The 24,368-nt window shown below is 53.5% G+C and overlaps 1 protein-coding gene across 3 annotated transcripts; it reads left to right on the forward strand.

Moving 5' to 3' along the window:
• Positions 1–364: 364 nt before the first annotated feature.
• LOC119101571 (sarcoplasmic calcium-binding protein 1) lies at positions 365–22,225 on the forward strand. Of its 3 annotated transcripts, none has more exons than XM_037224915.1 (6): positions 365–433; positions 2,343–2,396; positions 12,492–12,658; positions 12,971–13,100; positions 18,813–18,916; positions 22,031–22,225. In XM_037224915.1, exons 2-6 carry the CDS (start codon positions 2,345–2,347, stop codon positions 22,157–22,159), a joined length of 582 nt encoding a protein of 193 aa, XP_037080810.1. In that variant the 5' UTR covers positions 365–433; positions 2,343–2,344; the 3' UTR covers positions 22,160–22,225. The 3 variants fall into 3 exon arrangements, with proteins under 3 accessions (XP_037080810.1, XP_037080809.1, XP_037080811.1); XM_037224914.1 differs by lacking the exon at positions 12,971–13,100 and adding an exon at positions 13,923–14,052; XM_037224916.1 differs by lacking the exon at positions 12,971–13,100 and adding an exon at positions 16,403–16,532.
• Positions 22,226–24,368: the final 2,143 nt, after the last annotated feature.

Consider the following 24,368-nt stretch of genomic DNA (forward strand, 5'->3'; position numbering starts at 1 on the left):
GGCGGCCGGCCGCCTGTCCGCCGCTGATCGGCCGCCGAGTTCTGCATCAAACACACGCTCCGACCCGATAAACACTCGCGCCGGCCCGCTCGCGTCCCTCCGGCGGGGCGTCCGCGGCGCGCGGCGCGGCGCAGCGCGGCGGGGTCGCGCGGTCAGCAGCGAGATCGATGCGGGCCGCGCGCGCGATACCGCGGCCCGGTTGACCGGCCGGGCGCGGCTGACCCGGCGCACCGGCGGCGAGGCCGGCCGCGCCGGCGGGCCCTCTTCGCGGCCGCCGCGGCACCCTATTTTGGGCGGGAGACGCCGGCTTTTGGCGGCGGCGGCCCGTATAAAAGCGGCGCGTGTGCGCGGCACGCCGCTCGTGTCAACCCAGTGGCCGGAGCGGAGGGCGCAGCGTCGGGGTCGTCGGCACAGGTCGCAACACTCAGCATCGGTGAGTGGCAGCGGCGCGGCCGGCACTCTGGCGCCGGAGGCCCGGTGCGCCGCCCGCCGCGCCCGTCGTGCGCCGGCCGCAGTGGCTGCTGGTGTGGGGTCCGGGCCGGTCTTGCGTCCTGACGTGTCCTGAGAAGAGGGTGAGGTGGACTGCGAGCACAGGGCCCACTCGGCGAGGCTGCCGCTCCTGTGGGCAGAACTGTCCTGGGCAACAGGTGCTTGAGAGTTTGGTACTTAGTGGACTTACATATGGTGTTATATTATATTGTATTATATATATATATATATATATATATATATATATAGCTAGATAGATAGATAGTATTTTGTAAACTTCCAGTGCATAGGGGGCAAAGAGAGTATTAGAAAACCATTATTCCGGGAATGTAAGAAATATTGTGCACGCGCGTCTGAGCAACCGACTATCAGTTAGCACATAAGTAGGTTTGCTCATGTGTAGACCATCACGGTGACACCAAAGTTCATAGTGAGCGTGAGCTAACTGCCCTCATTGCATTTGTTAACTGAATTGTTCTGAAGTTTAGTTATGCTGGACAGGATGCGAAAGACTTGCACTGCATTGGACGCAGTTTTGCATGTGCCAGAGATAAAATACATGTTGCTACTTAAATCTGACTAATTATCGCACTCAAGTTTTGTGCTGTTGTAAAATTAGCGTAAATAAAGTGCGTTGTTTCCGTTTTCCACGTTGAAGCCGTAATGGAATGAAGTGATTGGCATCACACATTAAAGCACTAATTATTTCAGCTATTGCTGGCCTGTGCTTATGACAATGCCAATCATTAAATGACGCGGTATTCCTGCTCAACGACATATTGAAAACGCGTACCGTGCCACCAATGGTTATGGAAGAGCATCCAATGGGAGATTTTTAGCTGTCCGTGTTTCACCGATGTCGATAGTGGTTATTGATAGTCATGTTGCCATTGTAAGCCTCATATTCCGGACCCGACGAGCCGCCTAGAGGTCTACGATGCTTGCTGCTTAAGAATCCGCCGTTCATACAGAGATCTGGAAACTTAAAGAATGGAAGCGATGGCAGTTACCAAATGCACGCGTTTGCCATGCGTATTTCGATATTCAATAATGCTGCTCTGTCTGCCCCGCTCGTCTTCCATGCTCAAGATATAATTCTCCCAAACGGAGCTCTTGGTCCGGACAATCAATGTCTTAGAAGTCTGGGTTTCAGTTATATTGGCTGAAGAGTTGCATTGTAAGTTCGGTCTAAAATTGACGGATATTCAGCACCTGTCAATTCTGAGTCGCGTGAAGCCTAATGCCAATCCGCTTGGATAAGCCGACGTGCAATATCAGAACTGTCGCTGTAACTCACCTCAAAACAGGATTAGATCCCCATTCTTGACATTGCTTGTTGGTTAGAAATTGGTCATGTTATGTACGGTAAAATTAGGTACGCTGAGTTATTCATAATTGTCATACGAAGCCGTTTGATTTTGAGTAGCACGTGTTGTGAGGTCGGTAAACATTTGTCTCAACATAATTGGCATCAGTGAAGATAAATTATCCAGACCGCCTGAACATGAACTTTGGTTTGATCTACTGGTGAAAGTTTTTACTATTGCTGCAAGAAGTCACTCGTGACTAAATTATCTGGAAGAAGGCACCGCTCCCTTTAAAATGCTCAAGACAGTGCCACATTAGTGCCAACAAAAACATACGCTGAGAGGTCGCAGAGCTCTCATTCAGTACAAAATTACAGGAATTCCATTGGATGCAACGGTATCAGACAATGCAATGTGTGTTCTCACTTTAAATTGCGGAAAATTGGGCCCGGCTGCTTTATTCCGAGTTCTCCAGAGCCGACAACGAGCCGCCCACGGTCACCAGGGTCGCCACGGTCCTAACGTCTGCATCGCGCCCGTTTCCAGAGATGGCGTACAGCTGGGACAACCGAGTCAAGTTCGTCGTCCGGTACATGTACGGTAAGTGCCCCGCCGGCCCGATCCGGCTTGCCCTGCCATGGCCCGGCCCGGCCCGCCCCAGCCAGGTCCGGCCCGGTCCTGCCACCCCCGGTCCGGCCCAGCCAGGTCCCGTCCGGTCCTGCCAGCCCCGGTCCGGTCCTGCCAGCCCCGGTTCGGCCCAGCCGACTCCATCCGGCCAGCCCCCACGGACCGGCATGGTCGCGGGGGGCGCCCAGGTGCACGGCACCGCCCACCTAACTGCGCGCCGGCCCGGCGCCACGACTCCCCCGGGGCGTATCGCAATTTGTCAGTGGCCGCCGGATCAGCGGCCTGAGGGGCGGCAAACTCGGACCGATTGGCATTCGCCGGCGGCGGCGGGCCGTACCCAGTTGAGGCTGATCATCGGCGCCGTGTAGACCGATGTACGGTTCGGCGAGGCGAGCCGTGACGGTGCGGGGTCGTTAGGCTGCGCCGGCAGAGGCTTTCCTGGATTAGAATGCATGCAAAGCTTGCCAAACAAAGCACGAATGAGGGTCCAGTCACCACCACCTGGTGTTTGAAAAGCCAGCATTACCGGCATAGGTAAGCCAAGAACCATTGATTTCTATTTGATAGCTATTTCTTTCGTGTCAACTACCCACACTCCCTCTTCACATAGCGTGAACGTAACAGTAGCTCTTGCCATTCCGACAACTTTCTCATCGATTTCATCCGTAGCAGCCACCGGGGTCGAATCAAAACGCGATCAGCATGATGGTTATGCTGTGCCGCCGTGCACGCGTTATGCCGGCACAGTCTACCAGGACGCTGCCTCCGGCGACGACCGCTCAGGCAGGAATTTCACGTCTTTGGCCCATTGAGGTCAACAAGAGATGTTTAAAATGGCAGACGTGATGGTAGCAAGGAAGCGTTTGGTTCATTGATTCGTGCACCAAGGCAGCTTACTTGGAAACATACTTAATTTTACAGCTAGACCACTCCAGAACTTTATCCCAATGCAGCGCGTCGCGGGTGAGCGGTGCCTAGTTGTACCTTGGTGCTGTGGCTGTATGAAGTGTTCTGTTTACTGCCAAATGCATTTGGTTTGCTCTCAGAGAAATACAGCTATTTGAAAAATTGGAAGTCACGTGCTATTTCTTTGAACCCCGCGAAATAGGGCGATGTTGAAAAAGGACAATAAGCTGAAATTGGGTTTGTTGACTTCTGTTCAAGACGTGCAGGGCCGGAAAGCCTGTGACAGCTTAAGTTCCGTTTATTTTCGTAGCAAAATCGTTGCTGGGGTGCGTTTTTGTCACCATTGCATCACTTGCTTGCTGCCATTAATACCTTTCGCCCAATTAACATCAGAACGCTATGCTGCTATACATTGGCAGCAGTGAATTCATCAGACGTCTGACGTTAAAATCCAATGAGTGCTCGATAACGAAAACAGGATGGGGGTGAAACTCGTCGCTTGGTTAGGACTCACGCCTCCGCTCCCCTTCCCCAGCCCCCCGCCCTTTGAAAAATGTGTGCAGGTGAATTTGCGCTGTAAACAGAATCTATGCTTCACTCACAAATGATCACAAGTGAATGAATACTACTGGCTAAATAAATATATCCCATGCAAATATAGCCAAGGCTTGCCTTTCCTCGCCGCCTTTGTTTTCGGACTCCAGCAGTCGCTCACATTCCACCCTGTTGTGCAGCGCGATACAATGGCTGCATTTCAACGTTAATCTGGCCGGAAGCCGCACACAGCCTAACAATGGCGCACGCGGCTCAGCTACGCAGTTATTACTAATGCGCCCGTTCTCAGCCGCGCTGAAGACGATGCTCTCTGCAAGTGTTCACACGTCTTTTATAGTGCTGATGTTCAATGCTCAACCGAAGCCAAAAATAGGCCGCGTCAGCACTAGAACCTCTTGAAAGGCAGGTGACAGAATGAGGGTGGAAGAAGGCAAGCAAGAATGAATCACTGTAAGTGAATAGATGTCACAGGAATGAGTGAACCCCATGCCAACCAAGTCAGTGTGTTAGGCGAGCAAAATGCCTACCTAAGATACTAGAGATTATTTCTTGGACTGCATGGCCAAATGTCCTGATTTAAGCAGGCGTGCTCGCTATCTTTGGTAGGTTGTGCTAATTCAGCTGGCATATAAAAAGATACTAATGCGCTTAATTTTGGACAAAATTCCCGCTACGTCGCATTAGTGCGGGTTGCATTCAGAAATTGTGGAGAAGACGTGTTCACAGTTGCACCCTAAAATTAGCGGACAGATTGGACCGCTTCGGAAAGGTCACCAGGAGCTACACTAATACGACCTCTGGCCTTGCTCTTAATGCCATTTCATGACCAGCTAATGAAGACGCATGGAGCGGCGCGGTAAGACCAAAGTGATAACAGACGCGAGTGCTGTCACTTATCACGCACATAACGCTAAAGCCCAAGCGAGCCCACCTTTGAAAGTCGTACAAACGGGCTTGGTCATTGTTACGGTGAGGGCGTCCCTCATGGGTGAAACAGGTATCAACGCCGAGCAGCGATTTGTGAGCCTCAATGTACGCAGGAGCAGCCATCAGGGGAGGGAACGCTATCACCTTACCTGGCAGATGTTTTATTCTGCCACTCATTCAAGAGCTGGACGCGGAAAGCACTTGAGTTGCGTTCCGGACCTGGCCGAGCACCTTGGTTCGCTGGCGGCTCGAGGTATGCGCTGGGATGCAGAGCGGACTACGAGCCGAGGCTTTGTGTTCGGCGATGGCTTCTTTCTTCACATGCCCGAGTATGCCGTCCCTGCACATAGACATTCTTTGTTGTGCTGTCCGCGCGCTGCTTCGCGATGCCACATGGACTGAAGCTGACTGACTGTGGTTTCGGCCATAATTAGTAATCTCAGTTGTAGGGACGGTGTTATTGGTGGCTATATAAATAGCATGGCTGGGTTTTGATAATGACCAACTGGAACTGAGAATGTGCAGTTTTTGGCTCAATTCCTCCGGGTTTCGGCATGGTCGTCGTCGACGTCGACTCTCGACACCGCCAGGCGGACGGCCTCTTGACCTGCCTCCGAGAGCGTGTGGTCGGCCGCACGCGTCATCCCCGTCCTTTGTTCCCTCCCCTAGAATTTCATGTAGTTGTCATTGCCCAGTCCTCAGTTTACCGCACAGCGGGTTGCATTTGAGGCCGATCTCGGAAAAGTTTACTCCGTGATACTCTATTCTACACATTAAACGGCTAACACTCGACGTGCTCATGGGAGAGAGCCCAGAAAGCCGCACCCATTAAAAACAGACCACTTCATCTGACCTCTGCTCGGAAGCTCAGCGTTGACTGAGTGCCTCTGCATGGTGAAAAGGGTTTGCATTGTGTAAGGCCTTACGTACCTTGGATCTGGACTAACTGGATCGATCAGTCCAGATCCCGTCTGAACTGGACGCGCCCTGGCAGCTCAAGCGCTTTCGAACACAAGAGTATCTTCGTCACGAGATTATATGAATATATATATATATATATATATATATATATATCCCTCTTTCTTCTCTCTCTCTCTTCTCTCCTCTCTATCTCTCTCTCTCTCTCTCTCTCTCTCTCTCTCTCTCTCTCTCTCTCTCTCTCTCTCTCTCTCTCTCTCTCTCTCTCTCTCTCTCTCTCTCTCTCTCTCTCTCTCTCTCTCTCTCTCTCTCTCTCTCTCTCTCTCTCTCTCTCTCTCTCTCTCTCTCTCTCTCTCTCTCTCTCTCTCTCTCTCTCTCTCTCTCTCTCTCTCTTTCTCCCATTTACAGAAGGTATGAGATTTATTTCACATTGCATTCAAAGATTTTCAGTGAAGTTCAGCTCAGTGGAGTCTAGCAGATGCGGTTCTAGTATTCATTGAGTTCGTTCATCAGTAGCACTCACTCATTAGCACTCAGTAGCACTCACTCAAAGAACAGTCACGGTGTACAGCGCATGGATGGCCCAAAGCTTACAATTAGTCACATTTTTATCAAATGTGATCCTGAAAGGTTGGTTAAAGCCAACACAGCGCTTTTAAATCACTACATCTTAAGTATGGTGGTAATCACAGGAAAAGTCAATCAGTTTCAGCGGTCCAGCCACTTCGCTGAGTGCATGTGTGCGGGGTTTTGGTGGCGTTCACAGTCAGTGGAACTTATCCTATGTATTCGTACGCGCGGAAGCCTGGGGGCTCAAAGCTCGTGGTGGACTGGAATGTTTGACCAACGTAATGATATTCAAACAGGGTAGCAGCAAGACGTGATGTCGTTATCGATACCATGCAAAGACTAAGCTTATGGAACCAGTAAAGCCCCATTGGCGGTAAGGGTTGAACGAGGTAACAACACACGCGATTGTAGCATCATGCCGATAATACCTTAACATAAGGAGATGGAATCAGTCGCGTTTGCCGACCCATGCAGATAGGACTTATCATGGCACCGATGTATCCTCCCTTCACGAGTTTAGCAGGCGGAGATGCACTAATGTTTGGTTCCGCGCAAGTCGTCCGTCATCTATATGCCATTTACGGGATTACTATACAGCGATTGCTATGAATGTGAAAATTATGGCTAACAAAGCCTAAACCATAAAATAAAGCCTGTTAGGCAACACAAATTTACGACCGACAAGGCTCGAATATTGCCTGGTTATAGTATAGTTAGTCTTCCATAACTGATATTCTATCACGAATTGATTTGGAAAAGGTGGCGTTCTCGTTGGTTGTGACCAAAATGGTACGCAAAATCACTGACATCTTCAAGTAAATAGTGGTGATAATAAACCTGGCTGTACACCTCTGCAATTTGCATGGTCCGATCGGCATCGGTTAAGACCACAGCGTGTCGCACTGGAGGTGGACTTCGAAAAGGTGACAATGGCTGCTTTCCTTTCACTACCGGCGCACCAGTTAGGCGCCTAATGTTCAGATACCCCGATGGTGGTTCATTCACCCGCACCGCACATCTGATTTCACGTCTCTAACTTCTTTGGTTGACCCGATCTGACCTGATCTGACCTGTCTCGACCCGGGACCTTGACCTTGACCTGACCTTGTCATGTTGACTTGAGACCTGACACCATTCCTTGAAAACGCTCCAAAATGGGTGAATCCAAGGTTAAGGCACGATTGCGGTGACATGTGCGGTGTGTGAATAGCCACTAGAGTTGACGTGCCCCTAAAAAACCAATAATAACTGATAGCATGTGCGGTGCGTGAATGGACAACTAGAGTTGATGCGCCCTTAGAAACCCAATAATAACTGATGACATTTGCGGTGCGTGAATAGCCACTAGAGTTGACGCGCCCTTAAAAACCCAATAACAACTGATACCATCTGTGGTGCGTGAATAGCCACTAGAGTTGACGCGCCCTTAAAAACCCAAAATAACTGATAGCATGTGCGTAGCGATCCATGCCCTTGTCCGTAGAATCTCGCGCTCCTCTGCGTTGGTACAATGTCGCTGCATCACCCCGTCGCCGAGATTTGGACCTGTTTCCAACCCGCGTTTTCCAGCCTTGTTGTGGCATGAAAATGTTACCGTTTTCCTGGTAAACAAATAAATGAGATAGTGGTAATGCTTCAGTGATACAACAATGTGGTGCCTGCCCCGCAGTGTGAATATATATATATATATATATATATATATATATATATATATATATATATATATATATATATATATATATATATATATATATATATATATATAGTCTGTCTTAGGCTGCCTATGCATTAAGCCTTCTTTGAAAAAATAATGGCACACGTTTTGTACAATTGTGCTTTTTGTTGCCAGAAGCTCCATTGCGCTATGATCGGTGGCTAAAAGACATAGGCCGATCAAACATGTCACTTATTGTGTTATCCAACGCATACGTCGTGCCTAGAGAACGGCAGTCTTGGTTTTGGGGTGCATCACATCACAACTGACGAAGGGAAAGTTTCTAGTCCACGGGACGCCCCATTCGGACCTTGGTCGGGGATTTCACCTTTCCGCCCTCCCCCCTCTTCCCTTGGAGACGCACAAAAGCGCCTTGACCGTCTATGGCAGCGCGGCACTGTGCCACGAGCTGCTGGTCTGGCTGTCTATACGAAGCTAGGCGTTGTGACATTGGCGCAGCCGAATATCAACATAGCTTTGCTGGTCAACGATACGTGAGCTTTAATGTACGCAGGGGCGTCCGCAGGGGTGGGGGAGAGGGGGGCCATATTGTCGCCTTACCTGAAAAATTGTTTTATTCTGCCGTTCATTCAGAAACTGGACGCAAAACACTTGAGTTACGTTCCGGACCTGGTTGAGCACCTTGCGGTTCGTTGGCGGCTGAAGTTCGCGCATGAGGATGCAGCGTGGAATACGGGCCAGTGCTTTGTGTTCGGCAATGACTTCCTTCCTCACATGTCTGAGCATGCCGTCTCTGCGGACAGCAGATGATTTTTTGTTCGCTGGCCGAGCAACTTGAAATCGTGTCGGACTTCTAATTTCGCGGTAACTCTCATGTGGATGTCCATCAAAAAATGTTGCAAAGCTAGCAAATCCGCGGCTTGCGCATGAGAACACACAACAGATTGTACAAAACAACGAACTCGGCAAGACAATTGTCATCTTTCTTTTCTATCAGAATATTCTCCTCCTTTCGCTTCGTTGTATCGCCGGACTGCCAAAATCTCGACCCGTTCGCAATCCGTCTTTTTCAACCTTTCTTGCCAAGGCAATTTTGCAATGTTGTAAGAGCAAAACTTGCCCCATGAAACAGCCTGCACACAAGCCCAGCAATTACGCAGTTCAACCTGTAAAGAATGGGGCTTCTTGTTACTGGTAGTTGCATGCACCTGCGATCAGCTGGTGCAGATATATTAGCCTCTAGAAAGTGCGGCCGCCGGGCCGGGTCGCGCCGCTCAAGCTCAAAATATTTGCAATGTTCAGCCAAGGCTCGCTGAGCCTGCTGCTTCACTCGTAATTAGGAGCTCCCGTAAGATTTCTCACAAAAGCAGCTTTATCGCAAGGCCTAAAAAACAAATACCTTCGGTGCGGGTGGGTGAGATCAAAGTAGAGTTTGTCGAGGAAATCTCGGCGTTGTACTAATGAGCAGAGGGATCGATGGCAGAATTTCACAACAATAGTTATTTTAGGTTGGACATCTGAGGTAAAAGGGAAATAGCTTGATAGCACGCCCCTGTCGTCTCTTCAGCGACTATGGGGCCACTTATTCTACTGACACCATCAACTCCTGTTCAAGCAGAAGGCTCTTGCGCACTTCGTGGGGCAGCTCCTGAGCAATTTCACGGGCAAACGATAGCGTTCCGTTACCACGTGTCATAGCGGGCAAATCACCGCATGACCGTACCTGGTCTACAGGGCCTTGGTTTGATAGCAATTATATCAAACGTAGTCTAAATGGTACACGCCCAATCAAGTAAGACGCACCTCATTTGTATTTTGAACTAGAAATGGCACTCTCCCTCTATCTCAAATGGTGTGCTCCACATTCATATTGGGCTTCGAACAGAGATAGTCATTTTGAATACAATTTAGTGCAGTTGAGAGCCATGCCCTTTTAAAATTTAAAGCCCTCTTGTTCCAGAGCTTGACGCCCGCAAGCTGGTCAAGGAATATTTTAAGGTCGCCGAAAACATGCATGGCGCCATAGTAGAAGCGTCACGCGAATACCGCCACCGAGTTGACCATGTAGCACTTAAGGTCAATAAAATATGATAATCGAATTATCCGTGTCTGGCGTGCGTCAAGACAATTCGTGTCATAAACGGACATCAGTTGGCTTTCAACCAATTGAATGCGCTATGCGCGAGTCTCGAACACGAATCACCTTTTATGCTGAATAGTGCAGACCTTTGGCAGTGGTACAAGGTACGGCGGCAGTATGACTGCGAATCGACTAATTTAAGAGCAATTATCATAAGAGCAACACCATAGCCGAGCATGTGAATGCAAGAAAAAAATCCCGAAAAACGTACAAGAACATCACGAGAGAGGGGCAAAACACGAGCGCAAAACAATACTCAGGTTCAGCAAACGCACAGCAGTAAACACCCCCACCTCTCTGAAAGTTGAAAGCACTACAAGGGAGCCAGCCCGCCCACTGCAGTGGCATTTCTGACGCGGTTGGTCTGGCAGTGACTCTAACGTCATACATATGCTCCATGACACAGTAAGACAATGACCTAATTAGGAACATATTTGCTAAGTAATGAAATGATGTCGCCTTGAGAAAACTTGTACACTTAAAGGCGAACCTTAGTTACAAGTAAACTTGTTTCGGTCATATTTGATGCGTGTCTCAATTTCTTCAAATTTGGAACATTCCCGTAAGCGTGTTTATTCATGACAGACGTGAATGGCAGATTTCCGGAAACGGAGAGCGGCGAAGGTCAATGTACAGTGAATGAATAAAACGGAATGTATGACATTCACGCAAGCAGACGCTGATACCGGCCACGTACTCAACTCTAGGAAATTCAGCTACTAGTGAGAAACTTTCCAAGTCCGTAGATTGGGCCAGAGACCCTTAACTTCGCCAACTTATGTGTCATTACGAAATATGTACCGTTCGCTTTCGAAATGCGCAGCAGGTTTCTGGTCTTTGTGTGCAGAGATATTATGGGGAAACCGATTTGCAGAATGTTGCAGGACATCAAAAACTATCTATCTAAGTAAACTGAAGATGGGAATCTTTTCTTATTTGTTGAGCGCTCAACAAACAGGAAGACTAAGTCCCTACATCCACCAGATTATTTGATGAAATAGTGCCTATCGCTAGCTCTTTGCCATCCTTGAATCAACGTTATTGCCTTGGCTGAAGCTCAGCGTTTGTCAGCTCAATTACAGCATCGCTGCAGTCAAATTAACCTGCGATGTGACACCTCAACTGTAACAAATGATGTCTGCAGACGTTAAACATTTCATGCTATTAGTTCTCGACAAAAGCGAGTCTACAGGTGTTGCCTTTTACCGGCGATATAAATGATGTATGCCGTTGCGATGGGTCGAACTGATTATCTGTTCATGTGTCTTAAAGGGAGTGTTCCACATTTGTATAGGGTTTTGGACTGAAACAGAGTGAAAATGTTGAGCATCTAGAAGATCATTCGATGCAGTTCACAGCCCTGCCCTTCTTAGAACCTAAACCCCTCTAGCTTCTGAGCCGCACGCTCACGAAGATGTGCAGACTATTTTGTGCGAACTATTTCCAGGTCACCCAGGCTTCTATGACAAATTATGTCATGCCATTGTCATGCGGCGATCGAGGTCAAGAAAAACTCAATTGTCCTGTCGTTCATATGTGTCGTTCGTGAACACGATTTCCAGCTGTCTTGCTCCGTCCGTCGGCTGGTTCTCAATCAATGTTGTGCAATGCATGATGGCGAAATTAAGGAGTGACAGACTGATGAGCATGTTTACTAAATAAATAGTTGTGTTATCTAGAGCAGCCTTCTTTACTTGAAGTATTCCAATAGTCATACGAGAGCTTATTTTATCATATCTGGTGCTTGCTTTAATATCTTCAAGTGTGGAACACTCGTTTTAAGGCATGGAATGTCTCGGCGCACTGCCTATCTGTTATAATGTGCCAATGTCTTTGGCAGTTTGGTCGGCTTGTTCATTGCCCCATGTACGGGTCAACCATCGCTCAATACGTTCAGCAGAGGCTGCCGGCATCTTTCGGCTTATTTTGACATTACTGCTAGGGAAGTGGAAATATTGTACTCAATACCGACGCAAATATAACAAGTTTATCGACCAACGTGCCTTATTTGACCAAGTGTGGTCACCATTGAGACGACGTAGTTTAATTGAAGGTCACGGACGTATTTCACGTGGCCCGCGGTGTGTTAGCTATCTAGTGACAGGGACACTGGGCCGAGGGCCCAGAGCATGAACTACGTCCGACCCCATTTGACCAATAGACAAGGCTGAGGTGGCAAATGGTCGGAGACGTGAGGTTGGGCATACATGCCGTGACGTTCCGCAGCAACTGAAGGTCACCTTCGCTGTCCTAGACATCGGGCCAGGCCAACATTGTCTGCTGGCCATTAGATGCACCGTGATGCTGCATCGAAACGTGAAGTGTACGTCTGGTGATAGCGCCGAACCAATCCTTATCGGCCGCCGTCGGGTTTCAGACATTGACAACAATGGCTACCTAGACAAGAATGACTTCGAATGCCTAGCAGTCCGCACCACAGTGATCGAGAGCAAGGGTGACTTCACACCAGAGAAGTACGAGGACAACCGCAAGGTCATGCGGAACCTGTGGAACGAGATCGCCGACCTTGCCGACTTCAACAAAGTACGTAGTAACACCGGTGTGGGCCTTCATAGCTATATCCTCGTCCAGCAGGCTCTTGGCGAACGCGTCGTGTTTCTTCTCATGAAACTTCACATACTGATGTCGCACTGGTATCGTGTAAATCGCTTGAAGTGTCAATGCGAGATTGATTTTGACAAAGTTCGTTATCACTGTTGATCGTAATTCCCTGCTGACGTGAGTTTGACTTATTTATTTACGTGGCCCATGATCCCCATTTCCCAAGTTTTGTTCTCCTCACCTCTTTGCATACACCATTTAGAGACCAACAAACAGCCAATTCACTTGTTGCAGGATGGGATGGTCACAGTTGATGAATTTAAAGCAGCCGTTAAAAAGGTGTGCGTTGGAAAGAACTACGCTGAGTTCCCACAGGCCTTGAAGGCATTCGTCAACAAAATTTTCGATTCCATCGACCTGAATGGTAAGAGCGCCAATGAGCCATGTATCAAATGAGATGTCTTCTAGCTGCCCCGATTGGAGACGTTGCTTTTAAAGTCGTGACTTTTAACGCACCTCCAAATTTAGATGCTTGAAGTCGGGAGAGAGGCAACTCATTTGAATCCATACTAAGCTACTTAGATGCTGATTGTAGAAACAAACATTTAAGCGTGCGTGGCTTGGGCGCTTTGACTAAATGAAGGTGACATCTGCTGTCCGTGTGGCTAAAACAGTACACGTCCGTCCGTCTCGTGGACAGTCACTGTATTCAGTGCCACATCTCTCGGCTAGTGGATCAATACTATTCGTAGCACTAATGACAATAAAACGTCATCCCGGCTATGACGCAGCATCACATTTGGTGACCAAGAAAGCTTTTCAATAACCCACACTTAACGCTTACTTCGTACGTTGTATCAGTCTGCTCGCCTTTTGTTATGCTCTGTTGTGCTTTGTTTGTCACCGGTTTGTTTTACATCCCGTAACTTGATTCCTCTTCTTTTATATTTCTTTTCGTTTCTCATTTCAATTCTATTCACACCGTCGCTCGGAGTGAGTGGCGACGTCGCCTCTCTGTCCGCGTGTTGTGTGTGTGCGTGTGTGCGCGTCTGTCTGTCCGCCTTTCCGTCTGAGGCCGACCGGCTGGCTGGGCGCCTGCTCGGCGGCGGCCGGTGCTCCGGCGGCTCCACGACCGGTGCTCCGGCAGCTCCAGGGCCGGCGCTCCGGCAGGACCACGGCCGTTGCGCCGGCAGCACCACGGCCGGTGCTCTGGTGCCGCTCTAACCACGCCCACCTCTCTGCCCAGGACGGACAGGTGTCCGTGGATGAATTCAAGAGCGCTGTGAAAAACGCCTGCGTGGGGAAACCCTTTGAGGACTTCCCGTCTGCGCTTAAAGCCTTTATCTCGTCCCACTTTAGCACGGTGGATGTCAACGGTAGGCGTCGCGCTGCCCGGCCAGCATCAGCATCCTAGCCCAACTAATTAGCCGTGTGCTCCCCACTCGGTGCCTGTAGCCCGCCTGAGGTCTAGTCTGACCCTGTCAGTCTGGCCCTCTCAGACCGGCCCTCTCAGTCTGCCCTCTCAGTCTGGCCCTCTCAGTCTGGCCCTCTCCGCTGTTGCCATCTGCTTCCAGCTTACCCTACTAGCTCTCCCATACAGCTCTCCCAGCTCACCCTACTAAATAGTCAAGCTCTCCAACCAGTGTCAGCGTGTCGTCTCGCAACAGTACGTCTCCTGCGGTATGCACTCTTTTCTCACCGCTAGGATGTAGTATGCTGCTGAGGGCGAGCAACGCTACCAGTATTTAGTGCAGGCGCACCGCTGCTTTCCCATTACGCGATGTCATTTTACGTCCTCACTCTGAAATACGAAGATTGGCTGGATTTTGACAGGGCCATAACAGATCTGAATATTGGTTCAACGAACTCATTGCTGAACACAACATGCAATCGCGTCTTGGGCAAATTGCATTGAACTAAGACCTTCGGCACTAGCCGATGTGTCAATCAAATGTAAATATAGCCTCAAAGAACGGAACCCATCCAACCCATCCCAGGGACAGCAGTTAATCAATCAGATCGTCGGATGGAGTCACCATTTCCTCAGCGCCCAGCAAATTCTGTTGGCGCCTTTTCATACCCGATTAAAGTATGTATTGCACCCCCATGTCGCAGCGACCTCCACGGCCTGATCACTAGATGCCGCCGGGGTGCGCCTGCCTGCCGGGCGTGGCCGGCGGCGCCGAGCGGGTCCTGTTGACGTTGGCAGCCGACGCCGACCTCCGCCGCCGGCCGAGCCGTGGGGCAGGTCATGGCTGTCCTCAGGCCCGACGGCGGGATGCCAGTCAGCCACTGTTGCCGTCCTGTCACCGCCCGCTGCCGTCCTGTCACACCCCGCTGGCGTCCTGTCACGCCCCGCTGCCGTCCTGTCACTGCCCGCTGCCGTCCTGTCACCGCCCGCTGCCGTCCTGTTACCGCCCGCTGTCGACCTGTCACCGCCCGCTGCCGTCCTGTCACGGCCCGCTGCCGTCCTGTCACTGCCCGCTGCCGTCCTGTCACGCCCCGCTGCCATCCTGTCAGCGCCCCGCTGCCGTCTTGTCACTGCCCGCTGCCGTCCTGTCGCCGCCCGCTGCCGTCCTGTCACGCCCCGCTGCCGTCCTGTCGCGCCCGCTGTCGTCCTGTCACGCCCGCTGCCGTCCTGTCACGCCCCGCTGCCGTCCTGTCACTGCCCGCTGCCGTCCTGTCACGCCCCGCTGCTGTCCTGTCACTGCCCGCTGCCGTCCTGTCACGCCCCGCTGCCGTCCTGTCGCGCCCGCTGTCGTCCTGTCACGCCCGCTGCCGTCCTGTTACCGCCCGCTGTCGACCTGTCACCGCCCTCTGCCGTCCTGTCACCGTCCGCTGCCGTCCTGGCGCCGCCCGCTGCCGTCCTGTCACCGCCCGCTGTCGACCTGTCACCGCCCGCTGCCGTCCTGCCATCGCCTGCCGCCGTTGTGTTCCCCACCCGCTGTTATTTTCTCGCGTCCTGCTGCCACCGCGCCAATGCCCGCTGCCGTTCTGCGCCGCCCGCTGCCGCTATTTTAACGTCAATGGATCTCCCTCCGCTAGCGGGCGGCAGGAGCAGGAGTGGTGCGGTCGCTAGACGGGTCAGCGAATAGCTGACTCCGCAGTATGTAAAGATCGGCGAGTGCTGAAGAGGAAGAAGATGGATCAGATTGGTTGGTTGCATCCGACAGATTAGTCTGACCGCGGGGGAGGACCGATGGGAACATGATCTGCGCGAGGAAAGAACCCATCCTCAACCTGTGACGGGCGGCGGTCAGACAAAGGCGTCAAGACGGCGAGGAGATAACTGCTATTTAGGAGGAGGCGGTCGCAGGGCATGGTGTGCGATGGAAGGCAGCTGGGCCATTGGGCGGTGCTGTACATGGCGCGCAAACGCTCATTCCGCGCAGCGCGCGCCCCGCCGCTGACAGAGCCTCGGGGCTGCGTAGACTGCGCCGCAGTGTTCGGCTGCGCTGCGGGTCGGCCAGCGGTGAGAGCTGGGGCGGCGGTCGAACGTAACGTCACAGACCAGGGTCAGCGTGAGCTGAGGGTGACCCCACAGGGTCGGCGTCAACTGATGGTGACGTCACAGGGCAGGGTCGGCGTGAGCTGAGGGTGGCGGCACAGGGCAGGGTCGGAAGCCGAGGCTGATGTCAAGCCGAGAGCGACGTCAAAGGGCAGCCGCCAAACGTGACGTCACAAGGGGCGTCAGTGTAATCCTGACCGGCATGAGCTCTCTCTCAGGATGGCCAGGTGACACTAGACGAGTTCAAGATGGCCATTCAGGCTACGTGTCTCGAGAGACAGTTCGAAGACCTGCCTGCCGCTGTGCAGTCCTTTGTCAACAAGCTGTTTTCGGCGATCGATTTCAACGGTAACGAACAAACCAAAAATATCTGCACGATTGCATGTAGAACAGCTTAGTCTCAAGCTAGGAGACACAGCTAAGCAATTTCGTGGCCGTGTCGAAAACGTGGAGTCAATGAATGGCTTCAGCCACGCTACGCTTAAAGCTGTTGTAATTGCCGATCATAGAGGTTATATATGGTAGATGCTTTTCAGGTATCCGGAGCCCGCCGCGGACATAGTTTCGTCCTAGAGCAGATTATAGCTTAGGAAGCCTAGCACAAGTTAGATCGTTCTCGCACTCAGAGTTTTACCTCGGCATCGATTAAGAACGATAACTGCTCGAGTGTCAAAGAAATCTGCGCATGTAAGGGATCACAGCTGATCCACCAAACCGAACATGAGTAACGGTCTGGGATAACCGCAGATACAAGAAGAATACCGTCGTGAATACATTGCAATGTGCGTCTCTGCGTTGCCTCGCAGTCCGTATCGATTGCTGCAAAATCCAAAACGTAGGACTGAGTCACAGAGAAGGCCCGAGTGGGGACATGATTCGTGACGAAACGGGAGCCGAAAAAGATTCAGTGAGGCCAAAGTTCAGTCTGCCTTTTCTCATTCAGGCGGAACGATTTGCGTCCATGCAGCACCCAGGTTACTATGGCCACGGGATCAGCGGACCACTGACCGCACTAGCCAACATCTCCAGCATGTGCAAAATTGCAAGAGCAAGTTACATTCTAGATGTTGTCTACGAGTCGTCTCAGGTAGCGAATGGCGGCAAATTACGCGTCAAGTATGGCAGTGCGGCATCACTGTTATGGAACTGTAGCACGTGTCTGGCGAACGGCAGCGCGGGCGCGAGCCGGCCGGCGCGGCCGAGCCTGTTGTTGGCCGATCCGTGGCCGGCGCCGGAGCGTGATTGCCCCACTGCCGGACGGCACCAGGTCAATCAGCCGGACCACCTCCGGGAGTCGCACCGTCATTTACCTCCGGGTCGGCGGCGGTCGCGGCACTGCGGCGGGGGACGCGGGGCGCGCCCTTATGCCGACGAGGGCGGGCAAGCTCACAGCCGAACACCGTCGCAGAGGGGGGGGGGGCCTTTCAGACGTGAGCGCGTCGGTGCTCGAGGCCGACATCGGAGCGGCGGCGGCCGAGACCGGCCCGAGCACGGCGGCGGCGCCCGAGGCCGACATCGGAGCGACGGCGGCCGAGATCGGTCCGAGCACGGCGGCGGCGCCCGAGGCCGGCCCGAGCACGGTGGCCGCGCCCGAGGCCGACATCGGAGCGTCGGCGCCCGAGACCGGTCCGAGCACGGCGGCGGCGCCCCAGACCGGCTCGAGCACTGCGGCGTCGACCGCTCTCGACCACGCCGTCTCGTGTCCGCTCCCGAGCAACTTCGTCAGCCATCCCGTACCGGTGACGGCGCAGGGTGGAGGGAGGGGGCAGGGGGATAGGTGTCGGATGAGCCGTCGCCGGTCGTCGCCCGTCGCGCCTGGCTCTGATTGCTCCTGATGACGCCGTAACTGCGCCGGCGGCCGGCCGGCCCACGCGGCGGCTAAAGTTCAGCGGTATATCCAGCGTCAGCCCAGATGAGTCTGTCAGCCGGCCACGATGAGGCGGCGCCGGCCCGCCCCACCGGCGGCAGGTCAACTTCGCGACGGTCATAAACCGGCCACTTCGATCGGGCTATAACCAGCCGCTGGCCGACGAGCGCGACCGTCTCGCGGCTCGCGCTCCGTCGACACCAGCCGGCCGCCGGCCGCAGAGTCGCCACTTCCGGGTGGCGCGAGGCGTGGGCGCGACACCGCGGCTCGGGGAACGGGAGCCGGCGACGGAAGGTCCCAGATGTCGGCGAAATGCCACCTGTTGAGCGCGGCGTAGGCGGCGGTTGACAGGCAATTTGCTCGAGCCGTGCCCCACGCGCCGGTGAGCCTCTTCACAGCGCACGACTTTACTCGCGAGCACCGTAGAAAGCGAGCCGTGTTTGCATGCCAGCTGAATCCCAGCCGAGAGTAGCAGTGAAAGCACTCTGTCATGTCGTATGCATGCATTCCGTCCCAATATATCGTGAGTGAATGGGCCGACCAGCGGGCTGGCTCGCGACTTGTCAGCGCCAGCGTTGCCGGGCTCGTCCGATGCGGCCCGTTTGAAACTGCCGTCAAATATCGTAGCCGGTCGGCGCCTTTGATGTCGGCCGGCGGCCCGTTTGAAGCCATCGGCGGCGCGTTTGAAGTTGTCCGCGGCCTGCGGCGGCCACGTCCGTCTGATGGTGGACGGGCACTGACTCGGTTACCGATGACCGCAGGCGACGGCCTCATCGGCATCGAGGAGTACAGGGTCGACTGCTGCAGCCGGCAAGCGTACAGCGATCTGAAGGAGCTGGACGAGGGCTACACCAAGCTGTGCAGCGTGAGTAGCAACCTGCCGCGCGCTTTGGCGATCTGCACACCCAGGATGTTCATCTGTGATGAGGAAGCGCGGCACTGTTTTGGTCAGAGCTTGCGTCTGAAGTGAGGATTACAATGTTGCGGTTGCCGTTTACAATGAGCGAACGCGCGTGCCATTTCTGAAAGCGCCAAGCCGAGCAAGGTTTACCTAATTCCCAGCCCGCATTTCATGTCAGACCAATATCCCGACGCTGCGTTATGACGTAACTTATTACCTCTGCGGTGACACGGCGACATATTAAGTGTTCCGTTACACGACACAAAGGCGCCCAACGGTGAGATCCCATTTGCCGCCGCCCCACAAAAATAAATCAATTCCCACCCAACTGTTCCCCGGCCCCTCTTCGTCTTAAAAGCCTTCCGCTGCTCCTCGGACGCGGGCGAGCCTCATCGTCGCGGTGGCCTGGGAGGGCGCCGAGCGCCGTCACTAACGACGGCGTCCCCCGGGGCGTCCGTCGGCTCCGACGATGGCGGCGGCAGGTGAACGCCTCGCTCGCCCGCCGGCGGCCGCCAGCAAATGTCGCGGCGCCCGGCCACTGCGGCTTCAATCAATACGGCGGCGGCGGCGACGGCGGCGGCCACCTGGCCGGCCGGGCGCCGCCGGGCCGGCCGCCTCCCGCCGTGCCGCCCTCGTTCCGCACGTGACCACGGGAGGCCGGGCGGTCTTGTCCGGCTTGGTCGCCGGCTGACCGGCAGGGTGAGGGAGGTGCTCTTCGGGATCAGTCGGCGGCGGGCGGTGGGTAGCGGTCGGGGGTGACGGGGACTTCGGTCGTGCTCATTGTCTGAGAGCTCGGAATAGTCACCGGCAGTGGCTCGGGCTGACCTGGGCGGTCGACTTAGCGCGTCCGCGGCAGCATCACTCGCGAGCGATCGTGATTAGCTTGTTCCATGCTCTCCATTTTCAGACAGAGCGCTGGCCAGGCTGGTGACCTGCTTTTGGACCCGAACCCCTGCGCATGACGCCTGCTCTCCATTTATTGTTAGAAAATATCGGGCACACACAATTATCTCACCTTTTCTGGATTACGATTACCAGAAATCATTTCATTATCGGTAGGCACTCACCCAGTCACACTGGGCCTCAGCGGTGAAGCCCTGGTCTTCCCTTATGCATCCTTTACGAATAGAATGGACTCCTGCCTGCGTGACTGCTGTGAACTGTGATGCTGTTCCCACGCCCATTTGTAGTCACTGTAACCCGTCGTTACCCCACCGTTTTACATCGCCCAATATTTATTATACGCTTTGTCCATAATCTTACCCATCCCCAGTAATTTACCTCTTTTTTCTCCTTTAGAAGATTTGTCATGTCACCTTGCGGGAGGGTATTGTTTCCGAATCGTGGCGGGTCTAAACAGAGTCTAGCTGCATAACTGCGGTGAGCAGATTCCTCCCACGGGTACAGCAGACCACAACCGGTGCTCTCCACGCCTCTCGTCATCGGCAGAGCGGCCTGCGTAACAGACCAGTGCGTGCTTGGGTGTCGTATGAACCAGTCTCGGCTGGCCCTGGGCCAGAACGATCACCATCACTCAGCCGGGCCGACCTCGGCTGGGCGCGCCGGTGGTCGCAGTCCTGGCCCGGGGCCGGTTCCGGTCCCAGCCTCCGGCCTTGGCGATCCTGGCCCGCGGCCTCCTCGACCTTGACCGGTGGCTGCGCCGGCCCCGGCCGGCCGCCGGCTCTGGCTTCGCCCAGCCACGGCGTGGGACGCTGCCTCTGATTGGCTGCGGCCCCGGTCCACGGCGCGCTCCGGCTTTGGCGTGGGCTGGCTCCACTTCCGGCGCATGTCCCACTAATCGGCCGGATGCGTGGCCCGGACGTGATGTGCGCGTGTCGGCCGGCCTCCCCCAAGCGCGGCAGCAGCCTTGGCCGCCGTCCGGCAGCAGGCCGGCCGCGCTCCGTGACCCCTTGACCTGTGCTGCCCCCCCCCCCCTCCCCTCCGCCGGCGCCGGGTGCGGGGCGCCGCGGACACCCGGCGGCGCCTGGCCAGCCGGGGCAGCGCTTTGGCATGCCTGGCCGCTGCCGGCGCCGCCAGTTCCGGTCTGGACCGCGGACGGTGACCCCGTGACCGGTGCTGCCATGCCGCCCGGTCACGGGCGCCGCGGACACCCGGCGGCGCCTGGCCAGCCGGGGGAGCGCGTTGACATGCCCGGCGGCTGCCGGCGCCGCCAGTTTCGGTCTGGACCGCGGACGGTGCCAGGCGGCACGGAGGCCGGACCCCGGCTACTGACGGGTCCCGCTGGCACGCCGTCGCGCCGCCGCCAAAAGAACTCCGCCTGGTGACAAACAGACAGTATTCACTGGCCGGCGCGGCGCCTGGCTAGAGTTTCCGTTATTTTTACGTACACAATGGGGGTTGCAGGCCGGTATTTTTGGCAGCGCTTCAGACCGCATCGTCGGCGGTCCGGCGCCGTGCCACCGTGAGGCCCGCGCGGGCGGGCTTGGGGACCGGCGGCGAGACGGCCGCGTCCCCAGGCGACGAGCAAAGCAGTCGCGGCAAGTTTCTGGAAAATTAGCGAGTCTGGAGCGAGCGGGTGATTTAAGTGCGCTGCCCGAGTGAGGGAGCGGTGAATATACGGGCCGCCGCTGCGGCGACGGGCTCTCATAGCTGAACGCTGACCTTGCGCTCAGCCGGTGTTGCTCAGTCTCGGGAAAGGAGAGCCCAGACTGCTGTCACGTGGTGGATGTCTCACCCGGACCCGGAACCTCCGGCCACGTGATAGGTCAGGCCAATTAGGTACAGAATTGGCTCGTTTGTCGGGTGGTCTGTTCTGCCTTCGCTGTTATTAATGCGGCGCGACTCTAGGCCCGGGAACCTAGTGCTTTGAGCACCCTGCTGATACGGGCTGGTGATAATCGTTCCTCGGGTGAAATGGAATGAGCGCCCCAACCGCCTCGTTCTCCCCAGTCACCAACAGCCCCGTTCTCCCCAGCTACCAACCACCCGTTCTCCCCAGTCACCAGCCGCTCGTTCTCTCCAGTCACAAGCCACCTGTTTTGCCAATCACCAGCTGCCCGTTCTCTAGTCACCAGCCGCCCGTTCTCCCAGTCACCAGCCGCCCGTTCTCTGCCGCAGGACGAGGACAAGAAGAAGGGCGGCATCGACATCAAGCGCTTCCAGGAGCTGTACGCCCAGTTCATCGGCAACCCGGACGAGACGATCGGCGCCGTCTACCTGTTCGGGCCTCTGACGGAGCTGAGCTAAGCCGGCGGCGCGGCCGACGCCCGCCCCCGCCGCCGACTGTGACGAGCCACCCCGAGACCCGCCGCCGGCGCGCGCCCCGAGCGCCGCACACCCGCGCCGCGTCGACGAGGCCCGACGCGCCGGTCACAGCGCGGCTCATGCTGCATTCTAGCTGTTGAGTGTGGTGTGTGTCGCCGGGTTTCGTTGCGTTTTGGGCCGGGGCGCTGTGCCAGGGCAGGGGCCTCCGGCAGCGCCTGCGCGACTGCCAAGCTCTCTCCTCCGTTTCAATCTCACCATTTGTATGTGGCTACATGTGAAAGCAACGTTTCTACCATACTCAGATTAGGCTGGTCGGTTTGCATTTGTCACTGTTGATCATCGATGCCATAGAAATAAATTCCACCCAAAATGGCCTCGTTTCCACGTTTCACACGCTCCGCTTTTTTACTCAAATTTCGTGAAGCTATTCTCCGTGTTTCTACTTTTGACGCCAAAATATGTTCTGCGGGCTCGCACGATGTTGCAACGTAATGGCTTTGCAATGATGTAACTAAACACCAGTAGAAAAGTTAGTTGATCATAGCTCGCCGACGCAGCTGTGGACGACCGGTCCAAGAGAGGCCCGCAAGCTCAAACTTTGTCAAGAGCTGCTGGTTCTGTTCAAATAGGCTCGTGAAGACTATGTATGAGAGGAGTTTTGACAAGTCCGGGGTACCTCTTCTCCCTTCCAATTAAACAGGTTTCATGTCTTGAATAAGAATCAACCATTTGTGTTACGAAAGAGAACAACAAAAAGGTATCGTTAACGAGAACAGCTGGATCCAGTAAAGAAGTTTTCTTCAGACATTATCTACACAAGCTCATTCGTAGATGGGTGAAACTAGGTTAAAATTTGTTGGAAGCTCTTGTTCGGAAATCACCTGGGTTTAATAAACGATTTTTTCCTTATGACTATGCATGACTTTTTACGATATTCATACTTAAGCCTTTGTCATTAATATTGAACTAAACACCGATGCTATTATGTGCATCTTGTAGCTTTTTGTGTAATATTAAGAACAAGAAGCATACAACTTTCCCGACAAGGCCCCCACAACTTGCTCCAAAAAACAAAACAAAAGGAAACTATAAAACCATATCTTAACGTTACAAGTTCATGCGTTTCAAGCATCACTCATAAGGATGACATAAAAGTTGACGGTAAGCATAGAAGTGTAGTAATACAGTCACATATAAATTTATCGATTAATGCATGATGTAATACTATTTTTTTAACGGGGATGTTTCTCATTTGAAGATAGTGGAGCAAGCATCAGATATGGTGAAGCATGCCCACTTATAACTATCGGTAAACTTTGGAAGTGGAAAAGATTGTTTTAGAATGTTCTCTAGGGTAAAGTTTGTTTGAAATTGAATAGATATTGTTTTCTGGACTGTAACAATTTAAATGACGTTATTATGACGTCATAAATGCCAAGGTGACGTTGAAATACTCTCCCCTATATACCTTTCCCGGTTTTCGCGGGCGTGTAGTTCAGAAACTAGAGGGGCTTGTGTCTTCAGAAGCGCACGTTTGTGAATAACGCCGAAAGGTCTTCAAGATGGCTGTTTCAGTTCCGAACCCCATATAAATGTGGAACACTTAACACGCGTCCGGCGGGCCGATTGAATACCCTTTGCTCGGGGGGAATTTCACCCCCTCATATTTCAAAAACTCAGATAACTAGACACCAAATTCACGGAGTAGAGTGGCCTTTATGTGATCTCACCTGTGCAGCACCAAAATCTACCCTCTAAACCGAGCCCTCGAGTAAAAAAACAGATTAGGTTTGTCTTCGTTCTGACATTCATATCTGACCCCAGCTAAACAGAGTTGGTTGTAGTTATAAATCCGATTTGTTTATTGCCGACCAGGGTATCGCAGATGTGTATGGTTTCGTCTAACACTCTGTTGCATCACATTGAATGATTGCAAGGAATGCCTTTTGCTGATGCCACGGCTTGACTTTGACCTGCCACGTAAGGTCAGCGACTTTACGGGCCATGTCTCGTTTTTGCATTAAAATTGCTATCGAATTCACTATAGATATGCAAAGTTTTTGGCGTATTTACACCGCACCGTTCAGAAATTATTCTGAAAAATCTATGGGAGACAGATTTACTCCCCACCCGAGCTCGTGCCAACATCGTGATGTTTTCCTAAATTACCGACCAGGCCCCCGCACCCGGG

Source organism: Pollicipes pollicipes, unplaced genomic scaffold (genome assembly GCF_011947565.3).
Source record: "Pollicipes pollicipes isolate AB1234 unplaced genomic scaffold, Ppol_2.1 Scaffold_4881;HRSCAF=5763_pilon_pilon_pilon, whole genome shotgun sequence".
In the NCBI taxonomy this organism is placed as follows: Eukaryota; Metazoa; Arthropoda; class Thecostraca; order Pollicipedomorpha; family Pollicipedidae; genus Pollicipes; species Pollicipes pollicipes.

Coding starts and splice junctions, on each gene's coding strand:
- LOC119101571 (XM_037224915.1), top strand. CDS start 2,345: ATGGCGTACAGCTGGGACAACCGAGTCAAGTTCGTCGTCCGGTACATG. Junction 12,659..12,970: donor ACCTTGCCGACTTCAACAAA/GTACGTAGTAAC, acceptor CACTTGTTGCAG/GATGGGATGGTCACAGTTGA. Junction 13,101..18,812: donor CGATTCCATCGACCTGAATG/GTAAGAGCGCCA, acceptor CGATGACCGCAG/GCGACGGCCTCATCGGCATC.